The 18,400-nt window shown below is 47.1% G+C and overlaps 1 protein-coding gene across 1 annotated transcript in view; it reads right to left on the bottom strand.

Annotated features, from left to right (window-relative positions):
• The window catches only part of HSPA4L (heat shock protein family A (Hsp70) member 4 like), a 62,747-nt gene extending 48,862 nt beyond the window's left edge, over positions 1-13,885 (bottom strand). Inside the window, exons 1-2 of the mRNA XM_001362091.3 lie at positions 13,869-13,885; positions 13,001-13,155 (exon numbers count right to left, since the gene is read on the bottom strand). Coding sequence (XP_001362128.1) covers positions 13,001-13,107 — 107 coding nt within the window. The 5' untranslated portion in view covers positions 13,108-13,155; positions 13,869-13,885. The remainder of the gene's footprint in view (positions 1-13,000; positions 13,156-13,868) is intronic.
• Positions 13,886-18,400: the final 4,515 nt, after the last annotated feature.

The following is an 18,400-nucleotide window of genomic DNA, read 5'->3' as shown; positions in this document are numbered from 1 at the left end:
TCCAAAAGACTCATGAAAAAGATGCCATTCACCTCTACAGAAAGAACTGAGGAGTCTGATTGAAGATCAAAGCATACTATTTTCCACTTTATTTTTTTCATGTTTTGTCTGTGTTCTTTCACAGCATCACTCATATGGAAATATATTTTCCATGACCAAATATGTATAACCTATATAAAACTGGTCACCATTTTGGGAGAGGGGAGAGAAGGAAGGGAGTGAATTTGGAACTTAAACAATTTTAAAGTGAATGTTAAAAACTGGGTTTTTGGGGGTGGGGAGTATTATTTTTAAAAATCTCCAGACATTTATTAGCTGCTTTAATAATTCCAGAAAGCCTTGTGTTTATATATTTTTTTTAATTTTATTTAATTAGTCAATTTAGAACATTATTCCTTGGTTATAAGAATCTTATATATTCTTTCCCTCTCCTCCCCCCACTCCTTCCCATAGGCAACACGCAATTCCACTGGGTATTGCATGTGTCCTTGATCAGAACCTATTTCCATGTTGTTGTTTACACTAGGATGTTCCTTTAGTGTCTACATCCCCAATCATATCCCCTCGACCCATGTAGTCAAGCAGTTGTTTTTCTTCTGTGTTTCTGCTCCCACAGTGGAATGTGGATAGTGTTCTTTCTCACAGATCCCTCCAAGTTGTTCAGGATCACTGCATTGCCACTAATGGAGAAGTCCATTACATTCGTCATACCACAGTGTATCCGTCTCTGTGTACAATATTCTCCTGGTTCTGCTCCTCTCGCTCTGCATCACTTCCTGGAGGTTGTTCCAGTCTCCATGGAATTCCTCCACTTTATTATTCCTTTGAGCACAACAGTATTCCATCACCAACACATACCACAATTTGTCCAGCCATTCCCCAAGTGAAGGGCATCCCCTCATTTTCCAATTTTTGGCCACCACAAAGAACGCAGCTATGAATATTCTTGTACACATATTTTACCCTATTATCTCTTTGGGGTACAAACCCAGCAGCTGGATCAAAGGGCAGACAGTCTTTTGTCGCCCTTTGGGCATAGTTCCAAATTGCCCTCCAGAATGGTTGGATCCATTCACAACTCCACCAGCAATGAATTAATGCCCGACTTTGCCACATCCCCTCCAGCATTCATTACTTTCCTTTGCTGTCATGTTAGCCAATCTGTTAGGTGTGAGGCGATACCTCAGCAACTCATATTATTTTTAAAAGTCTCTAGACAGGGGGAAGCTGGGTAGCCCAGTGGATGGAGAGCCAGGCCTAGAGATGGGAGGTCCTGGGTTCAAATTTGACCTCAGACACTTCCCAGCGGTGTGACCCTGGGCAAGTCACTTGACCCCCATTGCCTAGCCCTTACCACTCTTCTGCCTTGGAACCATATTGCTTCCAAGATAGAAGGCAAGGGTTTAAAAACAAATAAATAAATAAAAATTTTAAATTCCCAGACATTTATTAGCTGCTTTAATAATTCCAAAAAGCCTTGCGTTCATGTTATATCACTATAGCAACTCATAAAGTTCTACATCCATGACAAAAAAAAAAAACCTTAACCTGCCATGAAGTGCTCAGTCTTCTAGCAACAGAGACTTTCCTACCACTTTGCTAGCTAAGTGAGTCCTCTGACAACAAGCTGATGGTTTTGTCACCATGTCTAGCTTGCTAGGTTCTCTGGCAAAGATTTTAAGAACAATATATGCAACAGGCTAGAAATGATATAACAAGAGAGACTACTTTGCCAAATTGGTGTAAATCATGATCTAAATTATTCGAACTACACAAAAGTTTTAGGGAATTCTAATTTATACCTAATGGGGGAGAAAAGAGCTTCCAACACTGCTAAAAGCTGTTATTACGATTTCTAAAGCTCAAGCTAGCCATAACATTCTCAAAAATTATTTTAATACTTTTTAAGAAATAGGAATATATATTTATCTATAGGCAAAGGGAAGGCAGCTCTCCAAATATAAAATAATAGATTCTTACAACTTCAAGGGAGCTGAGAATCACTGCTCTAGAGTTTAATATTTATTCTCAATTTGATAAACATTTATTTATTTAACCTACTTAAATTTTTTTGAAATTTATTTAATTAATTTAGAATATTTTCCCACAGTTACATGATTCATATTCTTTCCTTCCTCTCTCTCCCCCCTTCCCATAACCAAAGAGCAATTCCACTGGGTTTTACTTGTGTCACTGATCAAGACCCATTTCTATACCATTAATATTTGCACCAGGGTGATCATTTAGAGTCTACCTCCCCAATCATATCCCCGTCGACCCATGTGACATCAAGCAGTTGTTTCCTTCTTCTGTGTTTCCACTCCCACAGTTCTATCTCAGGGTGTGGATAGTGTTCTTTCTCATAAGTCCCTCAGAATTGTCCTGGATCACTGCACTGACCAGCCCACTTTTTTAAAGGCAATTGCTAATTTGGTTTGAGCCTATATACCATTTCGGGCTGATAAAATGAATGTTCTTAACTAAGAATCCAAGATGCCCACTAGCTCTCTTTTGTGTCAATCTTGTCAATAAAGGTTCAACAACAGTGAAATCTCTTGACAACCTTTCAAAAGACTGTGGAAATTCAAGATCAATATTTATAGCCTTCTCTCCTGCAAACAACTGCAGCCTCCCTCTAGCCACAATAACAGTCTTTGACTGGTAAAGGCATGAGGCTCACTTGGACCTTAATTGAGATAGTTGAAGATAGAGACAGTTGAGATAGATGAAAAGAAAGTAACATTATGTATGATTGGTTTCCTTTGCAAGCCTAAATATTTGTTTCTGCATTAAAAAAGTCTGAAAAGGGGGTCCATAGGCCTTATCGGCCAAAGCTGTCCCTGACATTAGGAACCTCTGCTTTATATAAATAATCTCAGAACTGGATAAAGTAAGATATAAAATACAAATGATCTTGCTCAGTAACTTGTTAAAGATACACTAACAAGAATCTGACTTGAAAAAAATCTCAAAGCAAGTATGTTTGACAAAAGACTCATTACTCAAATGGGAGTCAAATTTATAAGACCACAAGTCATTCCCTGATTGGCAAATGGTCAAAGGATATAAATATGTAGTTTTCAGATGAAGACATCAAAGCTATCTCTAGTCACATGAAAAATGTTCTAAATGACTACTGATTCGAGAAATATAAAACAAGTCTGAAATGCCACCTCCCCCTGAACTGATTAACTAACAAGACCAAAAGAAGAAAAGTATTAAAAGTTGGAGGGGATGTGGGAAAAATGGGACACTAATAACACTGTTGGTGGAACTGTGAACGGATACAGAATTGCTCTGGAGAACAATATGGAACCAGGTTCAAAGGGCTCATAAAACTATGCATACCCTTTGACCCAGCAATACCACTCCTGGGTCAGTAACCAAAGATCAGAGATAAGGAAAAAGGACCTACCTGGACCAAAGTATTTAGCAGCTATTTTTGTGGTGACAAAGAACTGGAAATTGAGAAGGTGTGTCCATCTCTTGGGGAATGAATGAACACGTTGTGACATATGGCTGTATTGGAATACTATTGTGCCATGAGGAACCAGAACAGCATGTTCAGAAACCTAGGGGGGTTTATATGAAATGATGCAAAGTGAAATGAGCAGAACCAGGACAACAATGTATATAGCAACAGAAATAGCATACAATAATAGACTATGAAGGACTAAACCGTTATTAGCAAAGCAAGTCTCCAAGAAAGCCCTAAGGGCCTCAGCGAAAGGAACTTTTGGAGTCTGAGCACAGATCAAAGCTTCACACCTTCCAATATATTTCCTTCCTATTTCTGTTGTATGAGACAGGAGCAACACAGAAATACGTATACGTGAAAGTACGGATATAACTTATATCAGGCTATTATTCATTGCCTTGGGGAGGGGAAGGAGAAAACTTGAATTCTGAAACAATTGTCAAAAATTGCTTCTGAAAAAAATAAAATTTAAAAAATAAAGCATCTGACTTGATATTTATTAAAAATTCAACTCTTTGGAAGATGTAATCAATGCACAATTTCTAGCTGTTTTAAATCGCACGAATTGCCAGGACATTGAATCAGAAGTTCTTTTAAAATACAAAATTATCCAATGAAATATGAAAAATAAAACTTTATTTCCAGTATGTTAAAACGGTGAACATCTGCATGAGAATTTTAAGTCCCTTTTTTCTTAGTCTTGCAACACTTTATAAAAAGCAGAATTTTAATCTTTTAAAAACATAAATCAAATTACTCCAAAATTTCCTTTAACATGTCCCTGATTTTTAACAGCTCCCAGAAGTATCAAATTTCTAATGGGGGGAAAAAACGTAAGCAAATCGTGGGACTTTAGATCTGACAGGAACTCCTGGAGACCATGTAGGCTGATCCTTTCATTTTACAGATAAGAAAAATGACACCCAAGCGGTTTTGACTGTCCAAGGTCCCACAGCTTGGAAGTAACAAAACTAGAACAACCAAAGCACAGAAATGGCCTCCAAATCCAAGTGATTGTCAGGAGAGGAAAAATAAACTTAATCAAGTTATCATGAAAATCATCTCATTTAAAAAAAAGGTTTAGGGACAGCTGGGTAGCTCAGTGGATTGAGAGCCAGGCCTAGAGACGGGAGGTCCTAGGTTCAAATCTGGCCTCAGACACTTCCCAGCTGGGTGACCCTGGGCAAGTCACTTGACCCCCATGGCCTAGCCCTGACCACTCTTCTGCCTTGGAGCCAATACACAGTATTGACTCCAAGATGGAAGGTAAGGGTCTAAAAAAAAATGCTTTATTCTGAACGTTCATACCCCTACCATCCCACCTCTATCCATATAACACAAAAAAAGGCCTCTGTTTGCAACCATGAACCATCATGCCATGCTCCTTGGCATTTTAAAAGTATATAATAAATTCTACGTGTAACTCTTGAAAACCATCTGCTTTGTCTATGCTTCCTTTGGCTCTCTTCTGTGCATTTTTCCCATTCACTTTTAAGTCCTGAATTTTCTCCCCCCACATCCCTTCCCTTCCCCATCCATTGAGTTGGACCTGTTACCAATCTAAAGTCATGCAAACCAAATTTCCATATTCACGTGTTCTAGAGGGAAAAGAAGAAAAGATACCTCCACTAGCACTCAGAGTCCATCTCTACTGTCTCTGGAGTTGGACAGCTTGTTTCCCTCATGAGTCCTTTGGAACTGTGGCGAGTCTTTGTGTGGTCCAAAGTTACTAAGTCTCTAAGTGTGGATTCTCTTTAGCACGCGCTGTTACTGTATAAGATGTTCTCCTGCCTTTGCTTACTCCACTGTGCATCAGTTCATACAGTCTCCTCAGGTTTCTCTGAAACCATCCTCCAAGCACAATAGTATGCTCATGGTTGTCCAGCCCTATACCAACTGTTGAGCATACCTTCACTTTCTAAGTCTTTGCCACCACAAAAAGAGTTGCTATACATATTTTTGAACATATGGATCCTTTTTCCTTTTTCTTTGATCTCTTTTGTCTTCTGTGCTTTTTTAAAAGCTAGATTTTATGGAGAAATAGGTAAAGCAAAATCCATTAACATGTCTATTCAAATAAAACAAATTCTCACATTATATATAACCTTCCCCCCTTCCTCCACAAAGGTCTCAAATGCAATCGTGTCTACGACCTCTCTGCCTGAAGTGGGGTAGCAGCATGTTTCATCATTAGTCTTCTGGAATCATGGTTGGTTATTACGACGAACGGTTCCTAAACTCTTCCAAAGCTTAACTTTTATAATATCGTAGTTACTGCATACTGGGTTCTCCTGGTTTTGCTCACGTTAACCTGCCCCTGTTTATATAAAATTTCCCAGGTTTTTCTAAAACTGTCTACTTCATCACTTTAAAAAAATATTTTATTTTTTAAAACCCTTACCATCTACCTTAGAATCAATACTAAGTATCAGTTCCAAGGCAGAAGCACCATTAAGGGCTAGGCCACGGGGGTCAAGTGACTTGCCCAGGGTCCCACAGCTGGGAAGTGTCTGAGGCCAGATTGGAACCCAGGACCTCCCATCTCTAAGCCTGACTTTCAATCCACTGAGCCACCCAGCTGCCCCCTGTCTAGAGACTTAACCACAGTCAAGCTAAGCAAATCCACATAGTGGCTGGCTCCAGAAGTATCTGTCTCTCTCTACGCCTTGCCTCCAGTACCTCTCATCTCTGAAGAGAAAAGTGACATGCTTCATCTGATGACCTCTAAAGACAGAGTTGATCAATGCAGTAACCCAGTTCTTCAAAGTCTCAAAACTGTTATGTCACCACCCCTAAATAAATTGATGTCTTGGTTCTAATCACTTCCCTCTACATCTGCTCACGACTCTGAACTCATCTTTTGCCATCTCTTCCTGAGCAGTAATATTCCGTTGCATTCTTCTGCCTTGGAAATGATAGTACTGATTCTCAGACAGAAAGTAAGGGATTTTTTTTTTAAGCCCTTACCTTCCATCTTGGAGTCAATGCTGTGTATTGGTTCCAAGGCAGACGAGTGGTCAGGGCTAGGCAATGGGGGTCAAGTGACTTGCTCAAGTCTCTAGGCTTGGCTCTCAATCCACTGAGCTACCCAGCTGCCCCCAGTAAGGGATTTTTTAAAAAAGAAAAAGAAAGTGATTCTCAGATTCTCCTTTCTTTTTGCCCTCTGCTCTTAATCACCTATTTGGGCAGTTTTCATTTCATTTCCTAAATAATTTCCAAGATTCTGAATTAGTCATGTCTATCAAGGAATCCAGTGATGCTCAAATGTTCTCTTCTTGCTCTGCAGGTCTAGTGGTTCTTGATATTATTAACAAGAAACTCTTGTTCTTTCCCCCATCCCCTAACATTTTAATTTTGTTCTAATATTTCATTGCTGTCTAATGTTTAGTCAATCTAGTTTTCAGGAAATCTATTACTTGGGTAGGATTTACTGAGTTCCCTTCTAAGATTAAAGGTTTCTTCTGAAGTCGTCTGAATTCTTTCCTTCAGAATTCTTATTTTCCTTTTTGGGTAACATTTCTTTTTTTCTAGTTAATCACATAATTCTTGTGGGAAATTCATTTTTCCTTTTTTGGGGCTCTTTAGATTTATTGTCGTTGCTGCTCCTAGAGTGTTTTCATTGACCCACTCTCATCAGCTTTAGTTCTTGAACCAGGACTTGGTTCTGAGACAGGGTATTTCCTCTGCTATGCTTCTAGAAAGTAGGGGAACCGCATTCCTGCCTGGCATTCCTACACTGACCTTCCCCTCTGAGGTTAGTTAGATGCCCCTGAATTCTGAGCTATGAATCCTGGATCTTGTGGGCCGCCAGCCCGTCCAATGTCCCCACCCTAGGACAGGAAGCAGAACGTGTTGCCTCTGGACACAAAGTCTTACAAGTGTCTCAAGGTCTGTCTCTGGTTGGGCTGGGGGTCTCCAAGCTCCTTCCCTTCTGCGCAGTTCTAAAGTAGAAATTGTATTTCTTGATCCCCATTTGATATGATGCCAAATCTTCTAGATGTTGCTAGCTTAGGTATGTGGAAGCCGGGCCATTTAACTTATACGGACAGCCCTCTTGGACAAGGGGTGGGTGACCACCTTCTTAGATGCTTAGAAGGGAATAAGGAGACTTTTCTCCACTCACTTTACAACAACAGGCTTCCAAGTTTTATTTTGATTAGCTATCAGGCCAGGTCAGGCTCTGTCTAAAGGTTTATAGGACACGATTCCTCTGAAATAGCCTCAATGGTGAGGATTCATGGCATCTAAATGGGAGAGCTCTTGCCCTCTTTTCCAGGCTGCTAACGTCCGTTTGTCCTCCGCGGAGGTGCACGGGTCCTTCGTTTTACATGATGTGTCTGCCTCAAAACGTATAAAATGCTTTTTAAGAATCACTACAAAAGCTACTGCAAATTTTTTAAGTATGCCAAAGCCTACATTCCTCATTTTAACCACCACCTCTACCCAAAAGGCAGGCCTTAAACAAGACTTGTAAGTCTAAAGAGTGAAAGGTTCTTTGTGCCAGACTTTTGGGGCAGCCTTCTGTGAACCCCTCTTTTCAGACCGATGGCTAAGGCATAAAAGAAAATATGTACGACACAAACCAAACTGGTGAAAAAGTCATACAAAGAATTTTAGAAGCCGCAGCCTTACAAGTCCCACTTTAATAAAAAGGCCCTCCCAGCCAACACGGCCTCCTCACTCAATACACCCCCCAGTGCAGATGAGGACAAATGTAAACTTGAATACGGCCGTGGCCCTTGTTCCAGCTGCTGGGGAAAGCGTAGTATTCACCAGTAACTACAGCGCAGCTACAGCAAGCACATCGAAAGGGTTCGAAATACTCAGTCCACAAAGAAACTTAGAAGCGTCATTTCTTACTCAGAAACATAAAGCTAGATGGCCCAGTGATTAGAGCAATGAACTCAGGAAACCCCGAGTTCGGATCCTGCCGGAGACCCTTGCTAGGCTTTATGACTCATGGACAAGCTGCTTTAACCTTTCTTCACTTGTAAGACAGAAATAGTAACAGAATTGCTGGGAGGATGAAATGGAATAATGGCTGCAAACTGCTCTGCACTTTATGGAAGCCAGCTCTTCTTCTTCCTCTTACTGCGAGCTGGCTGGGGGCGCAGATTGGGAATTAGGCAGGAAGTCTGATTTGTCCCAAGGTAACCTATGATGTTTGTGAGGACAGAGGTCAGGAAAAGGAAAGGAGAGGCAGTACGCCTCAAGCCACTGCACTCAGGTTCCCCCCTTCCCCCGGGTGCCTCCCAGGGGAGAACAGAATGAAAAGCTGACACCTCGGTATTAAGTGCTGCCTGGGTGCTAAGCTCCTCCGCTTGGCACTTAAAGCCAGTGGCCATCTGGCTGCAGCCTAGCTTTCCCCTGCTGACCTCTCAGTTACAACTCGACTGGCCTCCTCCTCCCCATTGTTCCCGGCATATAACCTTCTCCCTTGCACCCCGGGGGAGCCCTTGTGCCCTTCAAGGCTGTTCAAGGAGTGCCACCGAGGCTGCTGTGTCCAGAGATCAGTACCCTCGGCCCTCTTCTCCTTCTCAGTAAACACTCTGGGCCGCTCTCGCTCTCGCTGGGACACCTTGGCAGGCTGGCCGTTTCGAGTCTAACAAAAGCTGTGTGCCCAAAGCAAGCCCCTTACCCCCTCGGTGCCCCCACACAGCTAAGACTCGATGAAAGCAGAGCTGTACATCTGCTGAAGAAGGAGAGGCCACCGACTCCCTGGGACCAAAAAGAAAAGTCTGGACAGCCTCGCCTGAGGGTTGGCACAAAGGCATCTGCAAACATCAGGAGGGGCTCAACAAATGCTTACTCTCTGCGGTCACTAGTGACTCCAAGCCAGAAGAGGGAAGCCGTGCTGGTCCCAAGGAGACGCATCCTCCTGAGCAGTCAACGGAAACCAATGGCGCCGGTGGGTGGCCCTCATTACCTACCTCTTACAAGGTTCCACGCCATATCCCCAACGGAGTGCAAGCTCCAGGAGGGGAGGGGCTGGGCATGGGAATTTTCCTCCCAGGATTCCCGTCCCCTAGCAGAAGGCACTTAATAAATACAAGTTGGAATTCTGAAGATGACAGACAGGCCATTTAATCTTTAGAATATTAGACACATCACTGCGTGATGGATGCTTCAGCATCTGGGAAGAAAAGACATCATGAAAACCATGCAGGAAGTTGACATGGTGGGCCCTACCTCCCTTGATCATCCTCCCCTCTCTCCACTTGCTCAAAGCCCCTCTGCACAATGATCTTCTTTGATTCTCACAGCAATGCCAGGAGGAAGGTGCTGTGGTTATCCCCATTCTACAGATGAGGGCACTAGACAGACAACGTGCCCCACTAGTCACTGCTTTCTTTAAAGTATCCCCCAAATAGAAACACCGAAGAAAAACAACTGCTTGATCACATGGTTTGATGGGGGTATGATTGGGGATGCAGATCCTAAACCATCACCCCAGTGCCAACATCAACAACATGGAAATAGCTTTTGATCAAGGACACGTGTAAAACCCAGAGGAATTGCGCCTTGGCTATAGGAATGGGGGTGGGGAGAGGGGAGCGAAAAAGCATGAATCTTGTAACATGGGAAAATATTCTTCTCGGACACTTCCCAGCTGGGTGACCCTGGGCAAGTCCCTTGACCCCCAGGGCCTAGCCCTGACCACTCTTCTGCCTTGGAGCCAATACACAGGATTGACTCCAAGACGGAAGGTAAGGGTTTAAAATATATATATATATTCTTAATTAATTAAATACAATATTCCAAATTTAAAAAATAACACTAAAAACATAATAAAGTGTGCTCAAGTCTTCCTAACTCCAAGCCCCGTCCACTAGCCAGGACACCACTTAGCCGCCTCTATAAACATATAAATATACAAATTCTCCTATAGAGTCTCCCTCTACCTTCCATTTTGAAGGAACCCCTTTCCAGACCTTATCCTGCCCCATCACTTCCACCCCCAAGAACTGGAGGAGCATAAACCGCCTTCCCTATCTCTAAGTCGGCCGCAGTGCTCCCCCTCCTGCCTCCTCTTTTAATCTCTAGGGCCACTGAACATTTCTTCCACGCACCCCAATTCTTTTCTGCCTTGGATTCCTGGGTAGTGGTGCAAGTTCGGGAGGGTGGTTTTCTCCCCAGATACTCCTAGGCCGGTGCTTCACAGGAGACCCTCAGTCAGGCTTTGTGGTTGAAACGCATTAGGGAGACTCCACAACCTGGTAGCAGAGGCTTTACCTAGCCATATTCTAGAAACAAGTAATTGTGTTATCGTCTAGTCTTTTCAGTCACATCTGATCCTCCTGATCTCATATGGGGTTTTCTTGCAAAGACTCTGAAGGACTTTGCCATTTCCTTCTCTGGCTCATTTGACAGATGAGGAAACGGAGGCAAACCAGGTGAAGTGACTTGCCCAGGGTCACCCGACTAGTCCGTGTCTGAAGTCACATTTGAACTCGGGAAGAGGAGTCTCCCTGACTTGAGGTCACCATACAGTGTGCCATTTAACTGCCCTGAAACAATCAATGCTAAGTGCAAAAGAAACGTTTCCGCTTAGCTTGGAGTGGTGCCAACACCCCCGCCCCACCTAGATGTTCTCAAGAGTAACTCACGGAGGGGGATCTAGATGCTCCGTGCAAGGCACTGGCTACAGAGGGAGCACGCCCCCCCCCCCCCATTTACTGAAGATGACATTAGAAAGAGTTGATCAGGCGTCCAAGTGCCAAACGGAAACCTCAGCTCACGAGCTGATCAGCGGGAGCCTGTTCTATGCATCCAAGGCAAACATAATGAGAACCAATCATGTCCGGTGAACAGAGGCCAAGTCCTTGGCCCCGACTGCCTGGCCCTTCCTGCTCTCTGGCCTTGGAGCAGAATGCCAGAGCCCGGCACCCTGCAGTGTCAAGTCAAAGGAAGGAAAAAAGGTGCCCAAAGGCAGAAGGCCAGGCAGGTAGGCCCCAGGGATAAGGCTCCAAAGCAGCTCCTGCTTAGAGGTCCACTGCCGGCGCCGCGACTAGAGCTCTGGTCTTGGAGTCCGAGAGGTGCGCGCTTGAAGCCGGCCTCGGACACCGGCTGGCTAAGAGGCACGTCCCAACCTTTGGGGTCGGTAAAATGGACGCCTGCAAGCACCTGCGCCCCGAGGTGGTGCCGTGAGAAGGCGGAGTCCGCACAAGTGCACCGACATTTTAAAGGCCACCCAAGGGGTGCGCAGAGCATTCCGTGTGGGGCTAAATAAAGAGCTCGGTCAGGTGAAGGCGAACTAAGGCCGGCGTGCCGCTGCAAAGGCTTCAGACCCACGGCGATTCTAAGGCTAGGTAAGGGGGGGGGGTGACTGGCCCGGGGTCACATGGCCAGGAGGCGGCTCCAGGCCCGGCTCCATCCACCGGGCTGGTGTCCTTTTTAAAAAGGGCGCCATGCTGGCTCTACCGGGGGAAGGATGGAAGGACTTCTCCGGAAGGTCGGCCTCTCTGCTCCGTAGGGGTTAGGTGGGTCGAGCACAGCCAGGTCCCAGCCCGGCTGCTCTCTGGAGGCGGAAACATGTCCACATTCCGCAGACGGGCGGGAGGGCGTGCTGCAGTCAGGGAGCTGCAGGGGGAGGCGCTAGTAAGAAAGTCACTGGCTCAGCCTCGGACCAGGAGCAGCTGCCTCTTCGGAGGCCTCGGAATCACCGGCCCCCGGGGCCCAAGGCTCCGGGCAGTAAGCACCTGGGTAAAGCCCAAGCCCAGAGCGGCCCGGCTGCTCCGAACACAAATATGCCCGCGGGGGTCCGGGGGGAGCACCCAGTAGCCAACAAGCAATCCGCTCCTCCACGCCACTTCCTCGACCGCCGACAAACTTCCCAGCCGGGGCCCGGGGGAAGCCCCCGCGGGCACTGCCCAGGCAGGCACACCCTCTCGTGCCAGGCCCGGCAGCCCCGCGCCTTCCCCCTGCATTCTCAAGGTCACCGCAGATCCCTGCACCCCGACATGCTCCCTTCCCGGCCCGGCCCGGCGGTAAAATGAATGAAGAGAAGAGACGCCATCTAGAATGGGGCCCCTCCTTCCCCTTCCCCTTCCCTCCGGCAGTCTGGGGTCGGAGACTGGAAGCTCCTTGAGAACAGGGCCGGCCGGCCTGCCCGCGGCCCAGAGCAAATGCAGACACCGCAGCGGCGCAGGGCCCCCCCCTCCGGGAAGGGAAGATGGGAGATGCAGGATCCCACGGGAGGTGAGGACGCCGTCCCAGCACCGAAAGAGGTGTTCTCGGCGGGGCTAGGGAGCCATTCGGGTGGGGGGGTGCGGGGCTGGGTGCACCGAGGGACCTGGAACCCGGAGGCCTGGCGGCAAGGGGCGGGGGGGGGGGAGCGAGAAAAGGGGGAGTACCAGCAGCGGAGCAGAAAGCACGGGGAAGGGGTTCCCGACAGGGAGAGGAGCACGGGGAGGGGAACCGAGGGGAGGCAGCGGGGAGGAGGGATGTCGCAAGAGAAGGGGACACCGGCAGCACAAGAGGGAACACGGGGACGGCCGGGGTGGGGGTGCAGGCGACACTCACGGGGTGCACCGGTCGCTGTACTCGTTGGCGATGGTCTCGATGCCGCCGCTCCGGGCCACGGCGATGTAGCAGTTGAGGAAACCGAGGTCGATGCCGACTACAGACATGCTGCCGCCGCGCTGGGAAGGACGCCTTCTGGGGGCTCGCCGCGGGGGCTGCGAGGGGCGAGGAGGGGCCGGTGAGCCGGGGCCGGGACCAGGGCGGGAGGGAGCAGGGTCCGGGCCTGAGTCGCCGCCGCTTGCCTAGGAGCGTCTCTCCCCCACTGCGGTTCAGCAGCCACCAACCGGCAGTTACTGGGCTCTGCGCCTGCGCGCTCTGTCACCGGGGAGGCGCGCGCCGTGGTTCCGGGCCCTCAGCCCCTTCACCTACACCCCTCCTCCCCGCCCAGAAGCCACCCGCCTCGGGTTCGGCAGCTTCCGTAGGCGCTCGGGGAACGGCGGCCTGCGGGTTCGAGAAAGATCTCGAAGACGTAGGCGCCCGGTGGGGGCGGGGCTGGGGGCGGGGCGGGCCCGCCTCCTGGTTTGCGCTGGCGCAGTCCCGCCAGGCTTGGTCCTAGCTGCGGTTCTGGGCTCCCGCAGTTAGACTGGTGCGGAGGCGGCCAGGAGGCTGCTTTTGGTCATCTACCCCTACCTACGCCTCGTTCTACTTGCTCCCTGGAGCCCTCTGGAGCCGCGAGGCTGGGCCTCTCCACCCCCCCCCCCCACTCCCTTAACGCTTCGGGGCCTCAGTTTTTCCATCTGTAAAATGTGGGTCCTTCCCAACATAGTGACCCCGAGGAGCGTCAGATGCGCCCCCACCCTCTCCCTAGTCGGGCTGAGCACTGGAACCACGGGACCCCAGCTCCCCCCCAGGACCTGCCCCCCAACACCTGGGCAGAGGCCCCCACCAGCCGGAAGGAGGGGAGTTTTCAGCGGGCACCGCACATGGTAGCCTTCCTTTCTCCCCATCTCTCAACTGCACCGCGGCTTGGTCTTGGGGCTCTGTGACGTCATCATCGCCCCCATTCCCGAGGGCTTTGGTCGGAGCCTCGGCTGATTGGGGTTCGCCCAGCTTCTTTCCGGAGCTGTGGGGCCTCGTTAGCTGGAAGAGGGGAGGACTAGGAAGCTGTTGGGTCCAGGAGGGAAAAGGATAAAGGGGGCAGAGGACCCCCGGGAAGCAGCCCGACTGAATGTTGGAGATACCAAAACGCCAGCAGAAAGACCCAAACTCGGGAGCTTCCGCTATTCCAAGAAGTCGTCCTTGTCCCTCTGAAGCCCTGTACTCAAGATGGGCCTTATAGCCCCCCACCCAAGTAAGGGCGGCTCGCTCCAGTCCTCTTCCGGGGGGCAGCCTTGTTGGCGGTGGCCAACAGAAGCCAGCCAGAAGAAGCTGAAAGAGAAACGACAATTGGAGCCAGCTGCAAAGTGGCTAAATAGTGACAAGTGTACTCCAGCCAGGCCAGGGAGTTCAATGGCTCCACCTACGGAAGTAAAGCCAGACCGAAAAGCCTGGAGAGGCACCTATTGCTTGGGGTTGGGCCATGACAAGATAAGAGAAATGGCCGCGCCACAGAAATGGAGAACTAGACAGCAATACAGATTCATCCAGAGAAAGGGCTTGTTCAAGAATCTCGCCAGAAATAATGGGAAGGGCTGAGGGAAAGGCGGCCCAGCAGTACCCACAGTGTGGCTTGACAATGGACCTCTTATTTTAGGATCAACACCTACCAGAGTTCCCTCTGCCCACCTCCCTAACGCAGTCAAAATCAGGATTCCCACAACTACTTAAAAGTTCTCTTGAGTTCTTAGGCTTTTAAAAATGACGTTTATATTACCATCCTATTCAAAGTACCATATTTCAAATGTTTTTTCAACTCCTTGCAGAATTTTTGACCATCATTTTCCAACATTTTAGGGTTTAGATTTTCTTCCTCCCTCTCCCCAGCTCCTAGGCAGTAAATAGTCTGCTAGAGGTTATACCAGTGCTTTCATGCTGACAGAAGATACGTATCACACATACAATAAAAAACTCATGAGGGAAATAAAGTGGGAGACAGCATGCTTTGATAGTCCTACCAATTCCTCCATTGGCTATTGGAAAGCATTTTTCATCATGAGTCCCTTGTGGTTCTCTGGGGCACTTGCTTTGCTGGTAATGGTTTAGTCCTTCACAGCTGATCATTGCAGAATATTTCTGTTACTGTGTGCTGTGTTCTCCTGGTTCTGCCCACTTCTCTTTGCATCAATCGGTTCCTAGAATTCTTTATAGGTTTTTCTGAACTCCTCCTGTTCCTTACTTTTGGCATAATAGTATTCCATTACTTATATCCCACAGCTTGTTCATCCATGCCCCAAGTGCTGGACAACCCTTTAGTTTCCAACTCTTTGCCCCTACAAAAAGAGCTGCCAAAATACTTTGGTTCCGGTAGGTCCTTTTCCCTTATCTCTGAGCTCTTTGGGTTACAGACCCGGGAGTGAGTGGTATTGCTGGGTCAAAGGGTATACATAGTTTGTGGCCCTTTGAGCTTGTTCCAGATTGCTCTCCAGAGCAATTCTTTCACAGTTCCACCCACAGTGTTATTTGTCCCACGTCCTCCGACGTTTATCCTTTTCCTTTTTGGTCACACTAGCCAATCTGGTAGATGTGAGGTGGTACTCAGAGCTGTGGTCATTTGCATTTTTCTTTGGAACATTTTTTCATGACTACATAGAGTTCAGAGCAGTATCTCACACCCTGTACTACAGTAAACTCCAAATAGATACATGATCTAGATGTAAAAGGTCACATCGTCAATAAATCAGGAGAATGGAACGGGCTACCTTTCACAACTATGGAGAAGGGAAAACAAGAAAGGATAAAGGGAGAGAAAGTGTACAATTTTATCGCATAAATAGAAAAGCTTTTGCACACTAAAGTCAGAATGGAAACAGTTAATTGGGAAGTTTCTCTAATAAAATTATGTATCCAAGAAATATAACTGATTCAAATATATAAAAACAAAAGGCAATTTCTAGTACATAAGTGGTTAAAAGATACAGTTGGCAGTTCTTGAAGTCTTCAATAACTATATGAAAAATGCACTGAGCCAGGCCCAGAGATGGGAGGTCCTGGCTTCAAATTTGGCCTCAGACACTTCCCAGCTGTGTGACCCTGGGCAAGTCACAACTCCCATGGTCTAGCCCTTACAACTCTTCTGCGTTTAAAAAAAAAAAAAAAAAGCTCTGAATCACAGTAATTAGACAAATGCAAATGAATTATTCTGAGGTTCTATCTCCCATCCATCGGGTTGGCAAAGATGACAAAATGAGAAAAAGATAATTGTTAGAAGAATACAGAAGGACAGGCACACTGAGGCACTGCTGATGGACATATATAAAAGAAAGGGGGAGGGAGAAAAAAAGAATGAAACCTTCAAAGGAGATTTTTTTTAAATACAGAAGGTTTATAGGGAACCAGACAAATGGAAAAGCTTTTGAAACTGATGTTCTGAATTTAGCATATAGTTTTTTTTAAGATAAATATGTATATGTCTATAAAATGAGATTCATGAAAACGTTTGTGTTCTTCACATTTCCAGGTTCAGAATAACATATAATATTCGAAAAGTAAGGGACCTGGGACTAAGCTAAATGGCTTAGTGGATACAGAGCCAGGCCTGGAGACAGGACTTCCTGGGTCTGACTTCAGATACTTCCGAGGTGTGTGACCCTGTGTAAACCTTAAAATTTCTTAGACTTATGAATGTTGGAAATTTCACCATTGGAAAGTTTCATACTTGGAAAAAATTTCCTACTGATAGTAAGAACTCTATTGGAATGTGAACCCCCTTGGCATGGGAGGATCCTTCTCCTCCCTACTTGGGATTACTTTAGGACAGAAACCTTTTGCTACACAATGGAAAGGGCTTTGACCTATGCTTAAGCATAGAACAGGAAGTTCTTTGAGTCATGATTGATTTTAGAATTGATACAATAGAGATACTTGGAATGACAGAACCAGGTCTTGAAACTACAATCTCCACCCTACTTAGAGTAACAGGGTTTAGGAAGGGCTGCAGCAAGGATCAAGATTTAATTATTTGAGAATATGACCTTCAACAGATATGTGCAAGGGAGCAGACCTCTGGGCGGTCCTGGGTTAAGCTAGAGCCACCATTGGCACAGGGAAGACATGGACAGTGATTGGTAGATGTGAGAACTGAGGGGAGGGAATTTAGATGGTTTCCTTAAAGATAGCGGGGTCTGAGGACTGGAGGAGGTTCGAGAGGTTTTGCTCTGAGAGGTTGTGCTCTGAGAAGTTTTGCTCTGAAGGAGGCTGGAGGTGGAGGCCGCTGAGACTGTTTCTCCATTTTGGTCATGTGAGTGATAGGGACTGATCTCTTTTCTTTGCCTCAGCTATCTAAGGGCTTGGGCCTTTTGGCCCAGCCTAAACAGAAGGGGTATTTAAGCCCTATTCCCTTCTCTCCCCTTTCTCTCTCTCTCTCTCTCTCTCTCTCTCTCATACCTTTATTCCTCCTGTTTGTAATTAAACTCCATAAAAGGTTGACTGCTGACTTGAGTTTTCATTTAGGAATTACATAGCTGAATTCCTTGGCGACCTTAAATTAATATATATCAGTCTTTTAAAGTGATTTCCTTGTCACACCTGGGAGAGTCACTTAACTCAGTTACCTAGCCCTTACCTCTCTTCTGCCTTGGAATTGATACTTAGTATTGATTCTAAGGCAGAAGATAAAGGCTTAAAAAAGGCTTAAAAAAACCAAAACCCAAAGGGACGATGCCCCTCTGTCTCCTGGTTTCCCTAGCTTCCCCTGAGTTCAAATGCCATCTGCTGGGCCCCTGTGCCTGGTGCCTTCTCCTCCCAGGTAACCTTCCTTCTCCTCTGGGGCCTCACAGCCCTGCCTAGTTATTTACTTGTTACTCCCTCAGGGGAAGGTGGGCTCCATTTGGTGTCTCCTGCCCTTGCCTGCTTTCACCTCTGCAGACCAGGATTCCCTGCGGAGGGGCTCTCCCTTGTCCCCCCGCCGCCTTGGATGGGAAAGTCCTTCAAGGCAGGGCGATCTTCTTATTCCTGAGGTCTCCATGGCTGCGCCCAGGGCCTGGCCCCTCGCCCCTGTCGACTTGGAGAGGGCCTGACTTTTTCCCTTTCCTTGGCCTTCCTTGCAGAGCTCAGCTCCTGGCACACAGTGAGGGCTTTCTACGTGTGTGCTGACTCTTGACAGACTGGCAGTGTCCACGGCAGGAAAAGGCATCCCTGGGCTTGGAGTCAAGGGGAATCGGGGTTCACATGCTGATTCTGCCATGACGGGGACTTGGGGGACTTATGCCATCTCTGGGCCCCGGGGTCCTCTTCTTTAAAGTAAAAGGGCTTCGGCCATAGTGCCAAGGACCCTTCGGGCTGACAGGACGGCAGTGAGGGGGG

This window comes from Monodelphis domestica, chromosome 6 (assembly GCF_027887165.1).
Source record: "Monodelphis domestica isolate mMonDom1 chromosome 6, mMonDom1.pri, whole genome shotgun sequence".
NCBI classification, from domain to species: Eukaryota; Metazoa; Chordata; class Mammalia; order Didelphimorphia; family Didelphidae; genus Monodelphis; species Monodelphis domestica.
Note: the sequence above shows the minus strand (reverse complement) of the source record. Positions and strands in the feature narration are given on the sequence as shown.